The sequence below is a fragment of the Gobius niger genome (assembly GCF_951799975.1).
Source record: "Gobius niger genome assembly, chromosome: 10".
NCBI classification, from domain to species: domain Eukaryota; kingdom Metazoa; phylum Chordata; class Actinopteri; order Gobiiformes; family Gobiidae; genus Gobius; species Gobius niger.
This window is the reverse complement of record NC_136861.1, coordinates 6,591,070-6,607,824: the sequence shown is the minus strand read 5'-3', so window position 1 is coordinate 6,607,824 and position 16,755 is coordinate 6,591,070. Positions and strand designations below refer to the sequence as shown.

General features: G+C 42.1%; 1 protein-coding gene across 1 annotated transcript in view; it reads left to right on the top strand.

Annotated features, from left to right (window-relative positions):
• Positions 1 to 702: 702 nt before the first annotated feature.
• The window catches only part of LOC306968979 (ras-related protein Rab-40C), a 30,671-nt gene continuing 14,618 nt past the window's right edge, over positions 703 to 16,755 (top strand). Inside the window, exons 1-4 of the mRNA XM_079564583.1 lie at positions 703 to 1,137; positions 12,558 to 12,618; positions 12,789 to 12,849; positions 12,933 to 13,010. Coding sequence (XP_079420709.1) covers positions 996 to 1,137; positions 12,558 to 12,618; positions 12,789 to 12,849; positions 12,933 to 13,010 — 342 coding nt within the window. The 5' untranslated portion in view covers positions 703 to 995. The remainder of the gene's footprint in view (positions 1,138 to 12,557; positions 12,619 to 12,788; positions 12,850 to 12,932; positions 13,011 to 16,755) is intronic.

Here is a 16,755-nt window from a genome sequence, read left to right as displayed (position 1 = left end):
ATCCGCGCTGAAATCGCCGGATACGCGTTCTCGGACTTTAACCGGACGTTTTACACCAGGATTGGTTAGTTGAATATCCGCAATTCTGTCGTTTAAAGTGGCTGGATTTGCAGAAAGAGAAGACGAGGAGGCGGCCCTGAAGTTGATCACTGTGGGCTGCGTTAGCTTCTGGCACAGAGCGCCAAACAAACACCGGATTCTGCACGGATTTGAGTTGTTTTATTTAACCTAATCACATCACATGCTGGCTGTTCTTTTACCGAGCATGTTTTCCTTTAGTTAACAGCGTAATGTCACGGTTTGTCCAGAAGCAAAGCAAAAAAAAGGCTATGCGGTTAGCTTGGCATTGCTAGCATGTTGTCTTGTCAGACTTAGAAAACGTTAACACAATATAACTGAGATTTCTGCGTGTTTTCGGCGTCGGCAATGACTCAGAATTAACTAAACGGGACAGGCAGGTGTTTTCCCGAGATCGTGCGTTGTTTTATTATTATTTCGTAGGTGAATCAGAGCCGATGCATTTGTGTCACAATTTCCATATCTGCCATTTTAATCTGCGAAATCCAGGTTAATCTGGGGCTAAACAGTGGGATTTTCATCCTCGATTGTGGCGAATGCGTTTTGTGTTTATTACAAGTGGATAAGCCTTTCTTTTTTTTTTCATGTTGCTTTTAAACCTGTGGGACTGCAAAGCTGGGAAGTGACCACATTGAAGATCTCCTTTACCTGTCCCTAAAGGTAACGCTGCAAAGACATTATTTTTGTGGATTTTTCACATTGCAACTCAGCCAAGGACACGCTAAAGTAAACTCCACCGTGGGCCCCGCATTGTGCAGGTTTATGCCATAACAAGCCTCGTTGTTTTGATCAGAGGCGCCCATTGTAGGGGTTTTGTGGGGGGTTGGTGGGATCTCCTCCTCCTCCTCCTCCTGCAGGACCTGCTCTCGGGACTTTCTCCTCCTCTCCGGCGGACCCTCTGCAGATGTGAGGCCGCGATGGGGAGCCAGGGCAGCCCGGTGAAGAGCTACGACTACCTGCTCAAGTTCCTGCTGGTGGGGGACAGCGACGTGGGGAAAGGCGAGATCCTGGACAGCCTCCAGGACGGGTCCGCGGAGTCGCCCTACGCCTACAGCAGCGGTGAGTGCAGACCTGGGGTGGATGTGATGTTTTGACCCGCGATAATGCCGCCTTTGTGGGGTCGCTGCTGTGTTTTTGTAAAGGGCTTAATTCGTGACCCGGTTTCCCCTGTTTTGGACATTGATATGGCACATGTCTGGGTCTGGTTTTGACGCCAATAACAAAGAAAAGTCTGTTTCTCTGGGCTCTAAAGGCAGCGGCAGTGTTCTCGCTCACACCGGGCGGATTGTTGTCAGTAAACAGGGACGTAAGAGCCACAGGACATGGGGTTTCCACGGGGAATTAAGGGCCAGACGCTGCAGGTGAACAAGGAAACTTTTTACACTGAGATCAATTGGAAACTTTTCAACTTTTGCTGTAAAAATTTTAATTTTGCCTTGATTTTTGGAATGGAGGTTTATTTGTGTAGCACTTTTCACGTGACTCGAGTCGCCCAAAGCGTTTCACATGATGTCGGTGATTTGTTCTTCGTTCACTCCACACACGCTGGTGGTAAACTATGTCTGTGGTTTCAGTTTCCCCTGGGGGAGACTGACAGAAGCTTGACTGACACATCTGCATCAACAGTCCCTCTGACCACCTCCATTCATTCACACACGCATGCATCACTGATCCCTATTGACCCACAGGAAATCCAAGCAGAACCTGCAAACTCCACACAGTAGTGCCGCGTCCAGGTGGGAATAATCGCTGTGCCACTGTGCTGCTTAAGTTTTAAATTTAAAACTCAATAAATCAGGCTAAGAATTACAAATCAATCATTGGTTTTGTGCAGCCTAATATCACAACAGGAGCTGCACAAACATTAAAGCAGTACTAAGTAACTTGTTTACCTTAATAAATCCTCTCCGTAGTCCCTGTGGGGGTAATACAAGTGTTAATGGGATGATTGGAGGGTCTTTCATCTCCCCCTGGTGTCTCTGGCTAGAAAATCACAATTGCAACTTCCCTGCACCGGGTCGGAGGCGCAATACACACTAATGGAATCACTAAGAAGAAGCTAACAGACTAACTGCGGGCTAGTGCCACTTAAAACAGCACTAAATAACTTTTGCCCCTAGAGGCCATAAGCGCAACTGCAGGTGTCGTAGCAAGTTGCGATTTTTTTTTGCTCATTAATTGTGAGAGTAAAAACTACACTGACAGAAAAGACAAAGGGACAGAGGGATATTGTTCATCCAATTACACAATGGAGGTAGTTTTTTTTACTCAAACTTAGCTGTAAATATTGTTTAAAGTGGCGCTAGCCCAGTAAGCTTTGCCCGTTAGCCTGTTAGCTTCTTCTTCGTGATTCTATCAGTGTGTATTGGTTGCTCCGGTCCTGGTTTTCTGGCCAGAGACACCAATCATCCCATTAACACTAGTATTTACCCCCACAGGGACTACGGAAAGGATTTATTTAGGTAAACAAGTTACTTAGTACTGCTTTAAACAGTATTTACAGCTGAATTTGAGTGAAAGATGTTATCTCCATGGTGTAATTGGATGTACTATATCCCTCTCTCCCTTTTGTCTTTTCTGTCAGCGAGCGAGGAAAAACTTAAAAACCCAGTGGGGGAAAAGATTCCAAGACTGGAAAATGTCTGTAGGTCAAACGAGGGCAAACTAAAGCCCAAGGGCCAGATGTGGCCCTTCCATCTGGCCTGCAAACATCGCTAGGCGTCAAATACATTCACTAAAAAGGTGAACACCACCTATATTTTATTGACATAACTATTCCCTTTTTGCATGTGTTAAGGCACTGACCGTCCATCTTAGAATTGTACTTGTTTTCATCGTGACCGGCCCGGCCCCCCTGGCAAGTTCAACAACCAAATGTGGGTCTAAAAGTTTGCCTGTGGGTGCTACTTATGTGGAAATATAGTCGCCACAATGTGAGAAAAATGCATTTGAAGAAAATGGCCTTTGAAATTACAATTTTCATGAATAAATCTATCGCGAAACATGAACTTGAACATTGAATGTTGTCCGTCTAATGCTGTTCTGTTGTCAACATCACCACTGAGAACATGTCCGAGGATGAGGACATTTATTGGCAGTGCAGAGTGTTGTTGTTGTATGTCCAGGCCAATACTCTGGCTGTCGTACAGAGAGAGTGAAGCTGACTTTATATAAAGCGTACTGTACTCCCTTATACACGGCTCACTTCTGGACTCACTATAGGAAAGTCAGCCGGCTGCAGGAGCCTTTAACGATGCTTTGAGGAAGCCGAGATGGTCAAGTGCCACGGAAGTGTTTATCAATGCCAGAGTGAACTCTTTACAGGCCGTATATGAACTCTGATGTACAGCTTTATGTGTCGACTCTATGTGTCTGAAACTGAAATAGCGTTGCCCACAAATGGAGTGTGACACGTTATCAGCCTGACCTGTGGAGACACTGGTATCATTGTCTTTTTAAAGGATTTGTTTGTTACTGGGTGTAAGTTTAGACCAATTTGGCCCAAGAAAATTGAAGAAAAATAACAGCGTTTTGCCTGCACTGTTTCCCCTTCAAACTAGCCCAATCATCTCTCTCGTTTGGATTGTGTTTTCCCTGCGATGGCCGCAGTCAGATGAGGAATAAGCCGGCGCGTCTGAGTGTGAGCAGTGACCGCATCGCGCAGTGAAGCAGCAGATTGTGTCAGCAGCCGGAGAGCAGAGCCGTCCCAGTTTCTCGTGCTGTTGTTGTGAAGATGACAGCAGCGTCCTGGAGTTGTGTCATCTCAGACTCCGCTCTCACTTTTAAAACAATGAGCCGCCTCTGTCTCCGCGCGCGGCACACGATCCGAGCGCTCACGGGGAAGTGAGTCACGCCGCCAGCCATCCACACTGTCACCGCGAGTGTATGCCAAAGAAAAACAACGCCGCTCGCTTCAGGACTGTCACCGCGCGCTACAGTGGCAGGCGTATTTTTAGACACTTCGTTTGTTCTTCTTGTAGCGTCCCGAAGCTTCACTCGGACGGGTTTAGAGGCACATTTCACAACTTGCAGGGTCACTTTTCAACGTCACCATCACAGAAATGCTGGAGAACAAGCCTTTAAATTGATAGAAATGCTTCATAATGAGATGCACAGTATTTCCCCCCCCAATTATCCAAGTTTACTCTATACTGGAGGAGGACAGAACAAACTTTGATCGACTGCTAGGAATAAATTATCTGGCAAAGAGCCTAAAAATGTGTTCTTGTTCACATATGGTAGGGTGAGGCAACGTCCGACCCCTCCAGCATAGTGACTCTAGTCCCAGGATGATTTTTGAAAGTGTAGTTGCACAAATAAGCATCCAAATACCTGCTTATGTCCTCTAATAATGTGAGAATACTGTCAATTTCTTTCAGTTTCCTGTAAATCAACCCATTGGGTCACAGACTGTATATTAAGACTGGACTGAGGGCGTTAGTTAGCTGAAGCTCGTTCATGCTAGCAGCTCGGCTTGTTTTTTGGAGCCAGCTTCATTATCTGTGTTCAGTAATGATTTAAAGAGGAGCAAAAGGGTCCCAATTAAAAGTCCATTAGAGCAGTGGTATCACATGGGGATCATCATTACTCCAACATGCAGTGTTAATTTCGTCGACTAAAATATTTAGTCTTAATTTTAGTGAAAGTGATATTTTTGACGACTAAAATTAGACTAAAACTAAAGGAAAAGTTTCTCATGAGACTAAAACTATGACTAAAATGTCCAGATATTTTAGTCGACTAAAATAAGACTGAATAAAAATGAAAAAAGGAGAGACTAAAATCATCTAAACTTCTATTGAGCGTCTGAAAGAACCTCAGATCATGTAAATTCACTGCCAAGTGAACAGCTCTGAGCTTTATTCATGTGGAAGCAGCCCCACTAAGTCGAGGACCTTGATTAAATATGATTAGAATGAATATTATAAATGCTAAATCGACTAAATTAGTCTTAAATTTAGTCGACTAAATTGACATGCAATTTTAGTCGACTAAAACTAGACTAAAATTGAAAAGTTTTGTTTTTACTAAATCTCGACTAAAATTAAATTACATTTACATCAAAAGACTAAGACTAAAACTAAAATAAGATATGTCGTCAAAATTAACACTGCCAACATGTGAAGCCACGACCGAAATAAGAATATTTATTCAAACCCATAAAGCATTTGCCGTTTGAAATAGTGTTAAAATGCTGTATCTCGTCATGTGGTCAGTAGGGGTGAGAACCTCTGGGTACCTCACGATTCAATACGATACGCGATACATGGCTCAACGATTATCTCACGACACGCCAATACTGCGATAATCGATATATTGCACAAAAATAACCTACAATAATAAAAAAAATGTTACTTTGAACCTATATTTTTACATACTACATATTGTTTATAATTTACATTTCTTTTCATGCGCTTTGTACCTTTTTATAAATGATCCCTGACTTACTGAAAATGGGTCTATAGATCTGTCAGTGACTTCATTTTAAACAAGCAGCCACAGTCCTATTTAAAAAGTAACAGCCCCAAATTAATCTTCTTTATAATTATAAAAAATCATGTAGGAATCATGAAAACTTATTTGTGTGACAGTGGTTGGTCCAAGTGCTTAAAACTGCTGTGCCCCTGCTGTCCTGACTGAATTCTTCGTCATTATTGGCCTTCTTGACTGAAAACAGTGGAGCAGTGCTGCCTCATTCATATGCATGACGTCATCAAAAGTATCGATATCGGAGTAAAAAGGTGTGTCGTTCCCCAAAATATTGCGATATACCGGAAAATCGACATATTGTCACAGTCCTAGTCCACAGGAAATTACATCTCCACTTTTTTTCCCCGCAACCTTTATATATACGATCGTGTGCCCCTGCATCGGCTGCGTTCAGACCCTTCTCCTAATTTTTTGACTATTTAAGCACTGAATATAATATAAAGATGAAATCATGGTTAAAATGACTCCGCAGCCGACAGTTTTACTGACTCCGATGTCAGTGGATAAGTGACCAAAAATAACTGAAAGTAAAGCTCGCAACCCGCGCAAAATGTTTCCACGACCCACGTCTGGGTCCCGACTCACCAGATAAAGGGACTATGCGGAGTTTAAAAATGTTAACATGTATTCCCCCCCCCCTCCATGTTCCAACAATGTCCTAATGTGTAGAATGAGCCCAGACCTGTTCACCACGACTGCCTCTAAAATCCTGCACTGTCACTCAAAAAGCTGTTATTTCGGGTCCAAAGTGCCGTCATGCACAAGCTTAATATAGAAGGTGCAGTTACACTTACGACCTGAGGTGGCAGTAGTGAGTATAAAATGGCTAACTTGCATCCAGCCCCTTTAAGAACCGCTGCATTAGAGAGAAAGGAACTTCCAGAGCCTGCACGCTTTTCATTAGGGCTTCAGGAAGAAGTATCCACGATTAGTCCATTCTTAAACCTGCACTACCCAAATTACTCCGTTGTAAGGCACGGCCGATAAGGATTTTTGGAGTTTGATACCGATATGAAGGGGGTGGGCCGATAACCAGTGTCCAAAAAGGTCTTACTGGGCAACAAAGCAAAGTAAATTAATTTCATTGTTATTAAGAAAGTCCCCAAAAATGTCGAGATATTGATTTTTAACATTTTGACCAGGACGGACTTCGTAAATCTAAATCTTTGCACACTGAGGCGGTAGTTTGGCCGTTTACAGACAACACAGAGATGCGTTTGCGACCGTTACAGATGAAGAAACCGGTCGGTCGAGTTCAGCGGCTTCTGTTCCAACACGTCCTCATCTCAGAGTGATGCGGAGGGCGAAATGTTCACTTTATTACACGTGTTTACGGTAAAGTCACTTGAGGAGAACGGCGTGACGAGGAGGAGGTTCAGGAGAGAGACGGGAATAAACGACGGCAAAAGAGGCGGGAAATGTCGACCACAAGGTTACATCGAAATGACTGTTTATAGTTTATCTCCAATGTCAAGAAATGTGGAACAAAAGTGGGGAAAACTAAAAATAAATAAAGTGGGAGGAGAAAATAGTTCAGAAATTTGTGGGAATGAAGGAAAAAGGAAAATTTGGGAAGATATTGGGAGGAAAATATGTTTAACCTCTTAATCCCCGCCTGAACTGAGAGAGAATTTTCTCCAGTTCAGCTTTACCCAAATCCTGTAGGCCAGTGTAACACCTCATTTGAAAGCTAAGATCTACTCATCTAAATGGATCTTTTTCCTCACGTCATCAGATTTTTTTCCCCATCATTTTTGGGGGGGGGGGGTTTCAACAAATTTTTTAAACTTTTTTGTAATTTTTTTGTCAAATAGTACATTTTTTGTCAATTTCTTGTGACATTTTTGCCACTTTTTCATCATTTTTTTGTCACATTTTTGTCCGTTTTTTGTCACATCTTCATTGTTTTCGTCTCAGTTCTGTCGCTATTTTCTCACCTTTTTTCCAGAAGCTTTTGGATTGGGGTAAAGCCAAACTAGAGAAATTGTGCTCGGTTCAGGTGGGAGTTAAGGGGTTAACCAGTTCCCTGTAAGATGTGTTTTACTCACACAGATCTTACACATGTTTTCAGAAACGAGAAAGTCTTAGCTTTCAAATGAGGCATTGCGCTGGCCTAGAGGCTATAAACAAAAACACAACAAAAACAGGGCAAAGATGCAACCAAAAAAAAGTATGAAATATGAAAATCGACACGTGTAAACAAGCAGTCACCTCCTTCTCTCTTGGTACAGCTGCGTTTTTTGCATTTTACTGCGTTTACTGTGTTTCCACATTGTTTACCTGGATACTTTTGTAAGTCTTTGCCGTGTTTTGTGAGGTTCGGCGGTTGTTTCTTACTGCAAAGAGTCCATAAAGTAAACAAACAGCTAGCTAGTGAGCTAAAGACATTTGAGACCTACAAATGTCTCACCAAGAGGCACCAAGAGCCTCCACACCTGCAACACAGTGGAGGCGTCACAAGAGGAGCTACAGGAAACAAAAAACGGACAAACGAGGAGGTATCCGGACGAGACCTACAGCCAAGCCACACATGCCTTCTATTGTTCTGGCTAATGGACGTTCACTGGAGAATAAGATGGATGAACTGCTAAACTCTTCCCAGAAGATGGTGAAAGACTGTTGAGGAGCGGAGGGAGCTGCGCAGGAGGAAGGAGGAGGTGGAGCTGAACAGTGCAGGACACCACGCTCTGAGACAGGGACAAACCCAGGAGGCGCTGCACCATTTCAGAGGAGACTGAAGGCAGAGAGGTCAATGTAACAGAAAAATCAGCAAAAAAAGTGAAGAAATGCAACAAAAAAGCAACAAAAATGTGTCAAAAAGCAACAGAAACACAACCAAAAAGCAATGAAATAGCAGCAAAAGGCCACAAAAAAACGTGAAGAAAACCTAAAAAATGCAACAATAATGTGACATAAACACAGCAATGGCGCAATCAAAAAGTTTACATGAGTTTTGTAGATCTTAGCTTTCAAATGAGGCGTTACACTGTAAGCTCTCCAGTTAAGACACTTCTAAATTTGGGTTATGCCAAATTCGGTTGAGGTGGGGGTTAAGATGCTAAAAAAATGGGGGGGGAATGTGAAAGAAATGAAAATGAGGAGGAAGAAATAGGGAGAACATTGGGTTCTTTAGTTTTTGGGTGCCAAATGATGTAAATGAAGAAGTTTGCTGCACATTTTTTGCATTTTTCTGATGGTTCGCTTCATCATCATTATCGAGAAGGTCCACAAAAACATCCAGATATTCATTTTTGTCAGTATCTCCCAGCCCTAACATGTGGTGCCACTGCCAGGGTCAAAGCACCGCCCTGGACCTTCTCGCTGTAGCCACTCTCTGAAGCCGTAAAATCCCTTCCTCTCTGAGTGGGGAGCGTTTGAGGACGGCGCTCTGTAAAAGCCTCGTCAGTCTCTCTGCGATAAAACAAAGCTGCATTAGGCCCATCGGCGTCACGTCTCTAAGAGCTGAAGGGAAGAGGCTCTGATTGAATGAAGGAGAAGCTGCAGATGGTCAGTTGCTTGGATCGATATCTCCGCTCTCAGCTCATCTCTGAGGCTAAACACAAACTAGGGCAGGGCAAAAAAATCGATTCATGTTTTCAGAAAAGCCAATTTTTTTTCTTGTCTTTTTTTTTGCATTCACCATATTCAGGAGGTTTGTGTGGGCGTCGCCATAAATTGTAACCGCCCCTTCTCTCTAGTTTACATAGGACTGGAGAAGTCTAGGGTCATATCGTATATATAATTTTATCGTTGTAATATATTATATCCCTGTGGACGCGATTTCATTTATGTTCCGCTCAGCTCCATCAGAGCAGAAGAAACACTGACTCAGGACACAGGAGCAGGTGCTTAAAAAGTAAGATGAAATTAAAGATGTAAATTGCTTGAGTAGATCATATTTGCGCGGAAATTAGTGTGGCACTAAAAGAAAAGAATGAAATACTTTTGCATTAATCTTCCAAATAGGCTGGAATTTTGAAGTCATTTGTCCGTTGTCAATTATACCGTAGGGTTTCACGCCGCGCTCCCTTGTTTGTATTTATCAAATTTTTCAATGTAGTAAACGGAGTCTGGATTTCAACCTTGTTATCTATAGGATTTTAATATCCGGCTCGAAGGACCATTGTAAATGTTGTGACTCTGCAAGGGATCAGTTTCAGTAGATTCATTTTCTCCTCTTGGTTCTTTAGTGCAAGAAGCCATGGGTTCATCTCTGAAACAGAGGAGATGAAACAATTAGAAATCACATAAAGTTTAACATAATGGTTTAAAGGGGGGGCATTATGCAAAATTGACTTTTTCAAGCTAACATCATGTTATTATGTCATTCCCTCATTAAAAACATGCCTGAAGTGTTGCCTTGGCACATTCACGTATTTTTGAGTAATCTGTAAAAACTCTGATGGCGGCCATTTTAGGGATAGGTTTGCCTGAGTCCTCCTAGGAACGCCCCCACCTCCTGGAGACGCCTCCGAGCTTTCGTCACCAGCCGAGTAACCAACCACTGCTCCTCAGCAGAACCCCCTCCCCACTGATGCCACAGACAGCGTGTGGAGGGGGCGTGTCGGAAAGGCTCAGAGGTTCTTAAAGAGACAGAGGCCTATTTCAAGACATTCACTACAGCCATTTTGAGAGAGTCATTTTATACAAGGCAGTTATTCTAATTTACTGCATTTACAAACCAACAGATGTAGTGTGATGTAGACTGGTGCTATGTGATTGAAAAAAGTAACAGAAATGGGATCTGGTCTAAGCATAGTCAAACATGGATAAAGAAACATATGGTTATTAAATGAAAACTCATTTAAGGCGCAGGCTCAGCATGAAGGCAGGAAAAAGACAGAACAATGGAGTGAAGTGTCCTTTATAGGTTTCTGATTTCTGATCAGCAGCAGGTGGTGGAGGGCGGAGTCAACGTAAGGTGCACTTGGTTTATCCACCTTCTATGTGGAATGTTCAGGGACTCCTTTAGTGATGGGAATTTCTCTCACTTATATTTTCAGCGATGAAATCTAAATAATAGATAGACTTAGGTTTAAATTGTTTTTATATATTTGTTCCAAAGATTTCTTCAGAGGGAACTTAAGCTCTTGTTTAGTATTTGAATAAGCTAGTTTTAAGTGGAAAAAAATCTGCAAAGCTAAATGTTTCTCCTTGTTTTTTGGGTTCAAAGTCCAAGTCTGTAAAGTGTGGAGTCTGTTGGAGCCACTGTTGCTAGAGTGGAATGAAAACCTCATTTTGCACATACATTTCTCCCAGGAAATATCCATATTTGGCTTACAGTGTCATTTCGGTCGCCTTACTTGCTACACATGGATACCAAACAGGTCAATCTCGATAGCGTTACGTCCTAAAATAAGCGTCATAAAGGTAGAGCTTGGACTATTTTCTCCGCTGACATTAAAACCAAGATGTTAAAGGAGAAAACTAGTGAAAAATCTCCACCAATTAGTTTAGTTTTTCCTCTTCATTTGTACCGAGACACTTCAGCTTCTACAAAAACGAGGGCGAGGAATTTCATCCACATTTCTCTACTTGCGCTCGTATGTTCCACCGTATCCTCAGCGCGTCCCGGTCTGTCATGTCTCTCGTCCTGATTTCTCTGATCTAAAATATTCATCGCCTCGTTCTGTTCTGAAAATGAATCGCTGAAGGCTCCTGTGGGCTCCATATTTCATGAAGCTCCACATCAAAGAGGACATTTTCTCTTGTAGACCAGGGCTGAGCGATGTATCAAAGAACATATATCGCACAATCACTAGAGTCTGCAGGATCTTATTTTCAGCTACCCAGACCTCCCCATCAATCACACATTCGTTACTCAAAGCATAAATATCGGTCACTTTGTAATTTTAGATGATTTAACCCCTTAACTCCCACCTGAACCGAGCACATTTTCTCTAGTTTGGCTTTACCCCAATCCAAAAGCTTCTGGAAAAAAGGTGAGAAAATAGCGACAGAACTGAGATGAAAACAATGATGAAGATGTGACAAAAAAGTGAGAAAACTTAGACAAAAAACTGACAAAAAAATGATGAAAAAGTGGTAAAAATGTCACAAAAAAATGACGAAAAATTTACAAAAAATGATGAAAATGTGGCAAGAAATTTACAAAAAAAGGACAAAAAAATTTACAAAAAAAATTCAAAACAAATATGGAAAAAATGATGAACATGTGACAAACAGTGACAAAAAAATTACTATTTGACAAAAAAATACAAAAAAGTTACAAAAATTACACACAAAAAAATGTTGGAAAAAAAATCTGATGACATGAGGAAAAAGATCCATTTAGATGAGTTTTGTAGGTCTTAGCTTTCAAATGAGGCGTTACACTGGCCTACAGGATTTGGGTAAAGCTGAAATGGAGAAAATGCTCTCGGTCCAGGCGGGAGTTAAGAGGTTAAATTGTGTCCTTTATCGATCACGTCTGAGATATTGTGAGTTATCTGGCTGGTGTTATTAAAATGATATTTAAAAGAGCCAGTCTTTTGCGTGTGGGGTCCACTCAGTCCTCTGCAGCCCTTTTCACATGTGGAGTCCCCCAGGGCTTCATTCTTGGGCCACTCCTCTTTATGTTGTATCTTCTTCCTCTGGGCTCCATTTTTCACAAACATTTTGCTTCACCTCGGATCTGCTTACACTGTCAAGCAACCCTTAAATTAAGATCAGGATGTCATTAAATGATAAACTGAGGTCATGGTTTTTGGGCGTAGTGAATCGACCACAGTCCATGGTGATTTGGGGTCCATTATGTAAAGCCTGTCGTAACAAATCTAGGAGGGAGACTACGATCTTCAATCAAAAGATGCTCAGATCAGCTCAGTTGTTTAAACAAACTAAAATCTGTTTGGTCCCGGCAGCTTTAAGAGGTTTTAATTGATACGATATTAATTGATAAGTGTTTCGTTTTAGGGCACGTTGCTCTGAAACCATGATTGTACAATTTCTCACACGTTGTCCTTTTTTTCCTTTTGTTTTTGCCGCAGGGATCGACTACAAAACCACAACGATCCTCCTGGACGGACGGCGAGTGAAGCTGGAGCTGTGGTGAGTGCGCTGCCCCCTGCTGGTGACTCGGTGTCTGACACAGAGCAGGCTTCTTAATAACGTCCAAATGTTATACAAATGCAGCTTATTAATCTGTGTTTTCCTTTCACTTACACAAACCTGTTCAAGCTGCACTCTGCTGTAACTGTCAATAAATGTGTTTTTTTCAGGGACACGTCGGGACAGGGGCGATTCTGCACCATCTTCCGCTCGTATTCTCGCGGAGCTCAGGTGAGACACTCTGAGAGATTCTCATGTCACATTCATCACATTATCTCTGTGATTTTGTATTGATTGATTGTGTCTGTGTCCAGGGCATCCTGCTCGTGTACGACATCACCAACCGCTGGTCGTTTGACGGAATCGACCGATGGATCCGAGAAATAGACGAGGTACGAAACCTTTCTCTCTGATATTTATTTCACCGTGGCCATATGATGTCGTGCCCCGGTGTGATCTGTGGACAATCTTTGGAGTACATGGTAATAGCGCAGTGTTAGGGCCGTAATGATAATTACTACATGGACTTATCATTGAGATGCATTTTTGGGCTCAATATTTATGGCCTGTAAATGTAACACAGGCCATATATATTGAGCCCGAATGCAACACTTCGTTTTTCACCTTCACATATTGTGGGACACACAGGCGTAGCTTGCCATTAGGCAAGTCAGGCAGCTGCCTGGGGCCCCCAACAGGCAAGGGCCCCGTGAACTGACCAATGTTTTTAAAAACTTGCATCAAATGCTTGATATTCAATCTTCCTAAGATTTTGGAGCTGCAATTACACCATGTCTCCACGACTGCGCTGTGCATGCTTTAGTGACTCATGGTTCCCATAACTTATAACGAGCAGTGGACAGACTTTATACTCATGTCTCCACCAGATTATATTTCTAAAGTGAAACCAGTTTATTGTGACGCTCATTATGACCTAAAGAACGTCAGCTTCCTATTCTGAGCGAAACTTGTGCAGAGAACTGCATTATGGGAGTTGTCAGGTGACCAACTCCTCTCTCCCAGTGCGCAGTACACAGGGCAACCAACAGAGGGCCCCCTACCAACATTCTTGCTCGGGGCCCCGTGGTCCCCTTGCTACGCCACTGGTGGGATATATAATATATTTGTCGTCTAGAACAGTGGTTCTCAACCTGGGGGTCGGGACCCCCATGGGGGTCGCGAGACAAATTTGGGGGGTCGCCAGATCATTTAGATAAAATATACATATTTTCATTAACATATAATCTAATGTTTTATTGTAGCATGTGTTTGCTATTTTACCAGAGTGCCATCATTTGATTGTAGTTTGATGGAATTATTTCAACCATTTGTTTTTTTCTTTGTTTTTTAAGAATTATGTAGACTAATGTCACCGTGTGACCTGGGCGGGGGGGTCACAAACCCCATTACCTCTTATACTGGGGGTCACGGCTCCAAAAGGTTGAGAACCACTGGTCTAGAACAAGAGAAAACAGAACAACATTGTTAATTTATTACACACTTTTATTTGAGCTGAAACAACCAAGTCACTTCCTGTAATGCTCAGGTTCAGATTTTTTTTAATCCATACTGGTATTAACGGTCCCCAGCCCTAGTCATGTCAACGCATGTCACAACAGTTTGTCTTAATCCTTCTTTAAATAGCTTATGTTTAAAAAGAAGAAAATAGCTTTAACCCCCGCCTTAACCGGGCACATTTTCTCCAGTTCAGCTTTACCCAAATCTAAAAGCTTCTCGACTGGAGCTTCCAGCCTATAGGCCAGAGTAATACCTCATTTGAAAGCTAAGACCTACAAAACTGATCTAAGATTTTTCCTTGCGTTGTCGTCACTTGTTTGTTGGATTTTTATTGCTTTTTCATCACTTTTTTGTTGCTTGTCAGGGGTGGGTGTTACATAAGTTCTGTAAACTTCAAACTACTCCTTTTCCTGTGATGACATCGTTTAGATTTTTTGCTGCTCAAATAAGCTAAACTAAACCTAGGTTTCGTTTTTAGCACTTTTTTGTCGCCTGTTTTGTTGCTCTTTTTCTGTTTTTTTTTTTTTTTGGTCCCTCTTCATCATCATGTCTCATTTTTGTCACTATTTTGACGTTTTTTTCCAAGAAGCTTTTAGATTAAGTGGAACTGTAGAAAACAGGGTATCCGCGGGGTCTTTAAAAGTCTTAAAAAGTCTAAAATTCAAGAATCCAAATTTAAGGCCTTAAAAAGTCTAAAATTTGGCCTATTTGGTCTTAAAAATTAACGTTCAACGACCCAATTATTTGCGCACAATTTAGTTTAAAAAGTAGACAAATAAATGCACAGAAGCAGCGATGAGGAGCCGCCGGTGCCGCTCATGGTCCGAGAGGGCGAAGCGACGCTGACGCACTGACCGCCGCACTGGCCGCCGCCACAAACAACGTAAACTCAGCGATAGTCGAGCGAGGCAGAAGGACTTTTCTTCAGAGCTTTATCCTCCACAAACAACGTAAACTCAGCGATAGTCGAGCGAGGCAGAAGGACTTTTCTTCAGAGCTTTATCCTCCACAAACAACGTAAACTCAGCGATAGTGGAGCGAGGCAGAAGGTCTCTCTTTCAGAGCTTTATCCACCCAAAAAAACGACTGAGGTCAGCAGAGTTTAGGATCCAGAACATGACCGAGGTGTCGCTGATGGATCCGTAATGCTGCTGTCGAGGGAAAGACACGTCCAATATGAAACAATGTGGAGATAATCCTTCACTGTAAATATCCAACTCAAGGTAATGAACGACATAATTCACAATAAAGTTTGTCCAAATGTTGGGAAACACAAAGCGAACGCTCCTCTGCTCAGGGACAGAAGGAAAGTGAAGTTACTTTAGAAAGTCGATAATTGTGAGTAATTATTCAATCTCAATATTCTTTTTATGGGATAAGGTTAAAGCTTGAATGGTTAAAATGCCTAATGTGAAAAATGAAGTTCTTACATTTGTACATCCCACTGTGAAATCAGAAACAACAGTTTGACACTTGGATTTTTGTGACAGTGATTTTCTTTACAGTCCATTTATATATTGCGCGTTCAAAAACAGGTCTTATTTTTGAGATTTTGTGGTCTTAAAAAGGTCTTAAAAAGTCTTAAATTTGACTTGTCCAACTCTGCAGATACCCCGAGAAAACATGCTCAGTTCAGGTGGGGGTTAAGAGGTTAAAATCACTCTTTTCTTTGCTTTTAACAGCAGTTTTAACCTCTGAGGATGAGAATAAGAAAAGACTTGCAATAGGCATTTTATTATTTAGCATTTGTCTTTATAAATGATCTTCCAAAAAACACAGTAACCGTGAAGAGGATCAGGATTCACTTTAGTGTCATTCGTGTCACAGCTGAGATGTGTGGATAAAGTGACCTCTGCTCCTGTGAGTCATGTGCAGCTCTGGCTGGACTGGACTTCCTTTGGTCTGGCCCAGTGTGATCCGTAAACGGAGGCGTCGTGCTCCTGATGACGTCCTCGTGACTTTAGTTAAATTGAGTTGTTTTTGTCGGAGGTTTTTCTGTCCAGAGGAATGTGGTGTTTTCACTGCGGCCTTTTCCTGCTCCACCTCAGCCTCTCGCGGCGCAGACGCTGGGACAGTTTTCTCTCCACTCAGAGGCTTTGGAAAGAGTCCAGTTTGGGGAATTCTCTGTCTGTGATTTAAGACGCAGTGAGGAGCGTGATGACATTCTGTCCAGAGAGACGTGTAACGAGTAAAACTGCAGTTTACAAAGTCCCAGGTTAATTCATCAGGACCTGATCGCGGCAGGGTCGGGTTTAGGGTTTTTTATAAACTGACAATTTCGATTTTATCAAGAATTTTTTTATAGTGACAAATAACACACTCAAGAAGAAAAAGATTGATTAAACTAATGTATTCTGCTTTGTGATCAACACAGCAAGAACGTGCTTAGACATAAAGTAAACTCACTCTATAATTAAAAACTTGTGGTCGACCTATATGGGGTTTTCTAAGGCCGATGCCAATTTTTCTTCCCCAGATGTCTATAATCCAGTAAACTTAAGCAGAGGGCGATTTTATTTTATTGCTTTATGTGATTTAATCTTAGTTTCTGTCCCAGCTTTGATTAGCTGGTGTTAGCATTAGCATGCTGTTGCTAGCCGAGGCATTTTGTGCTGCGAT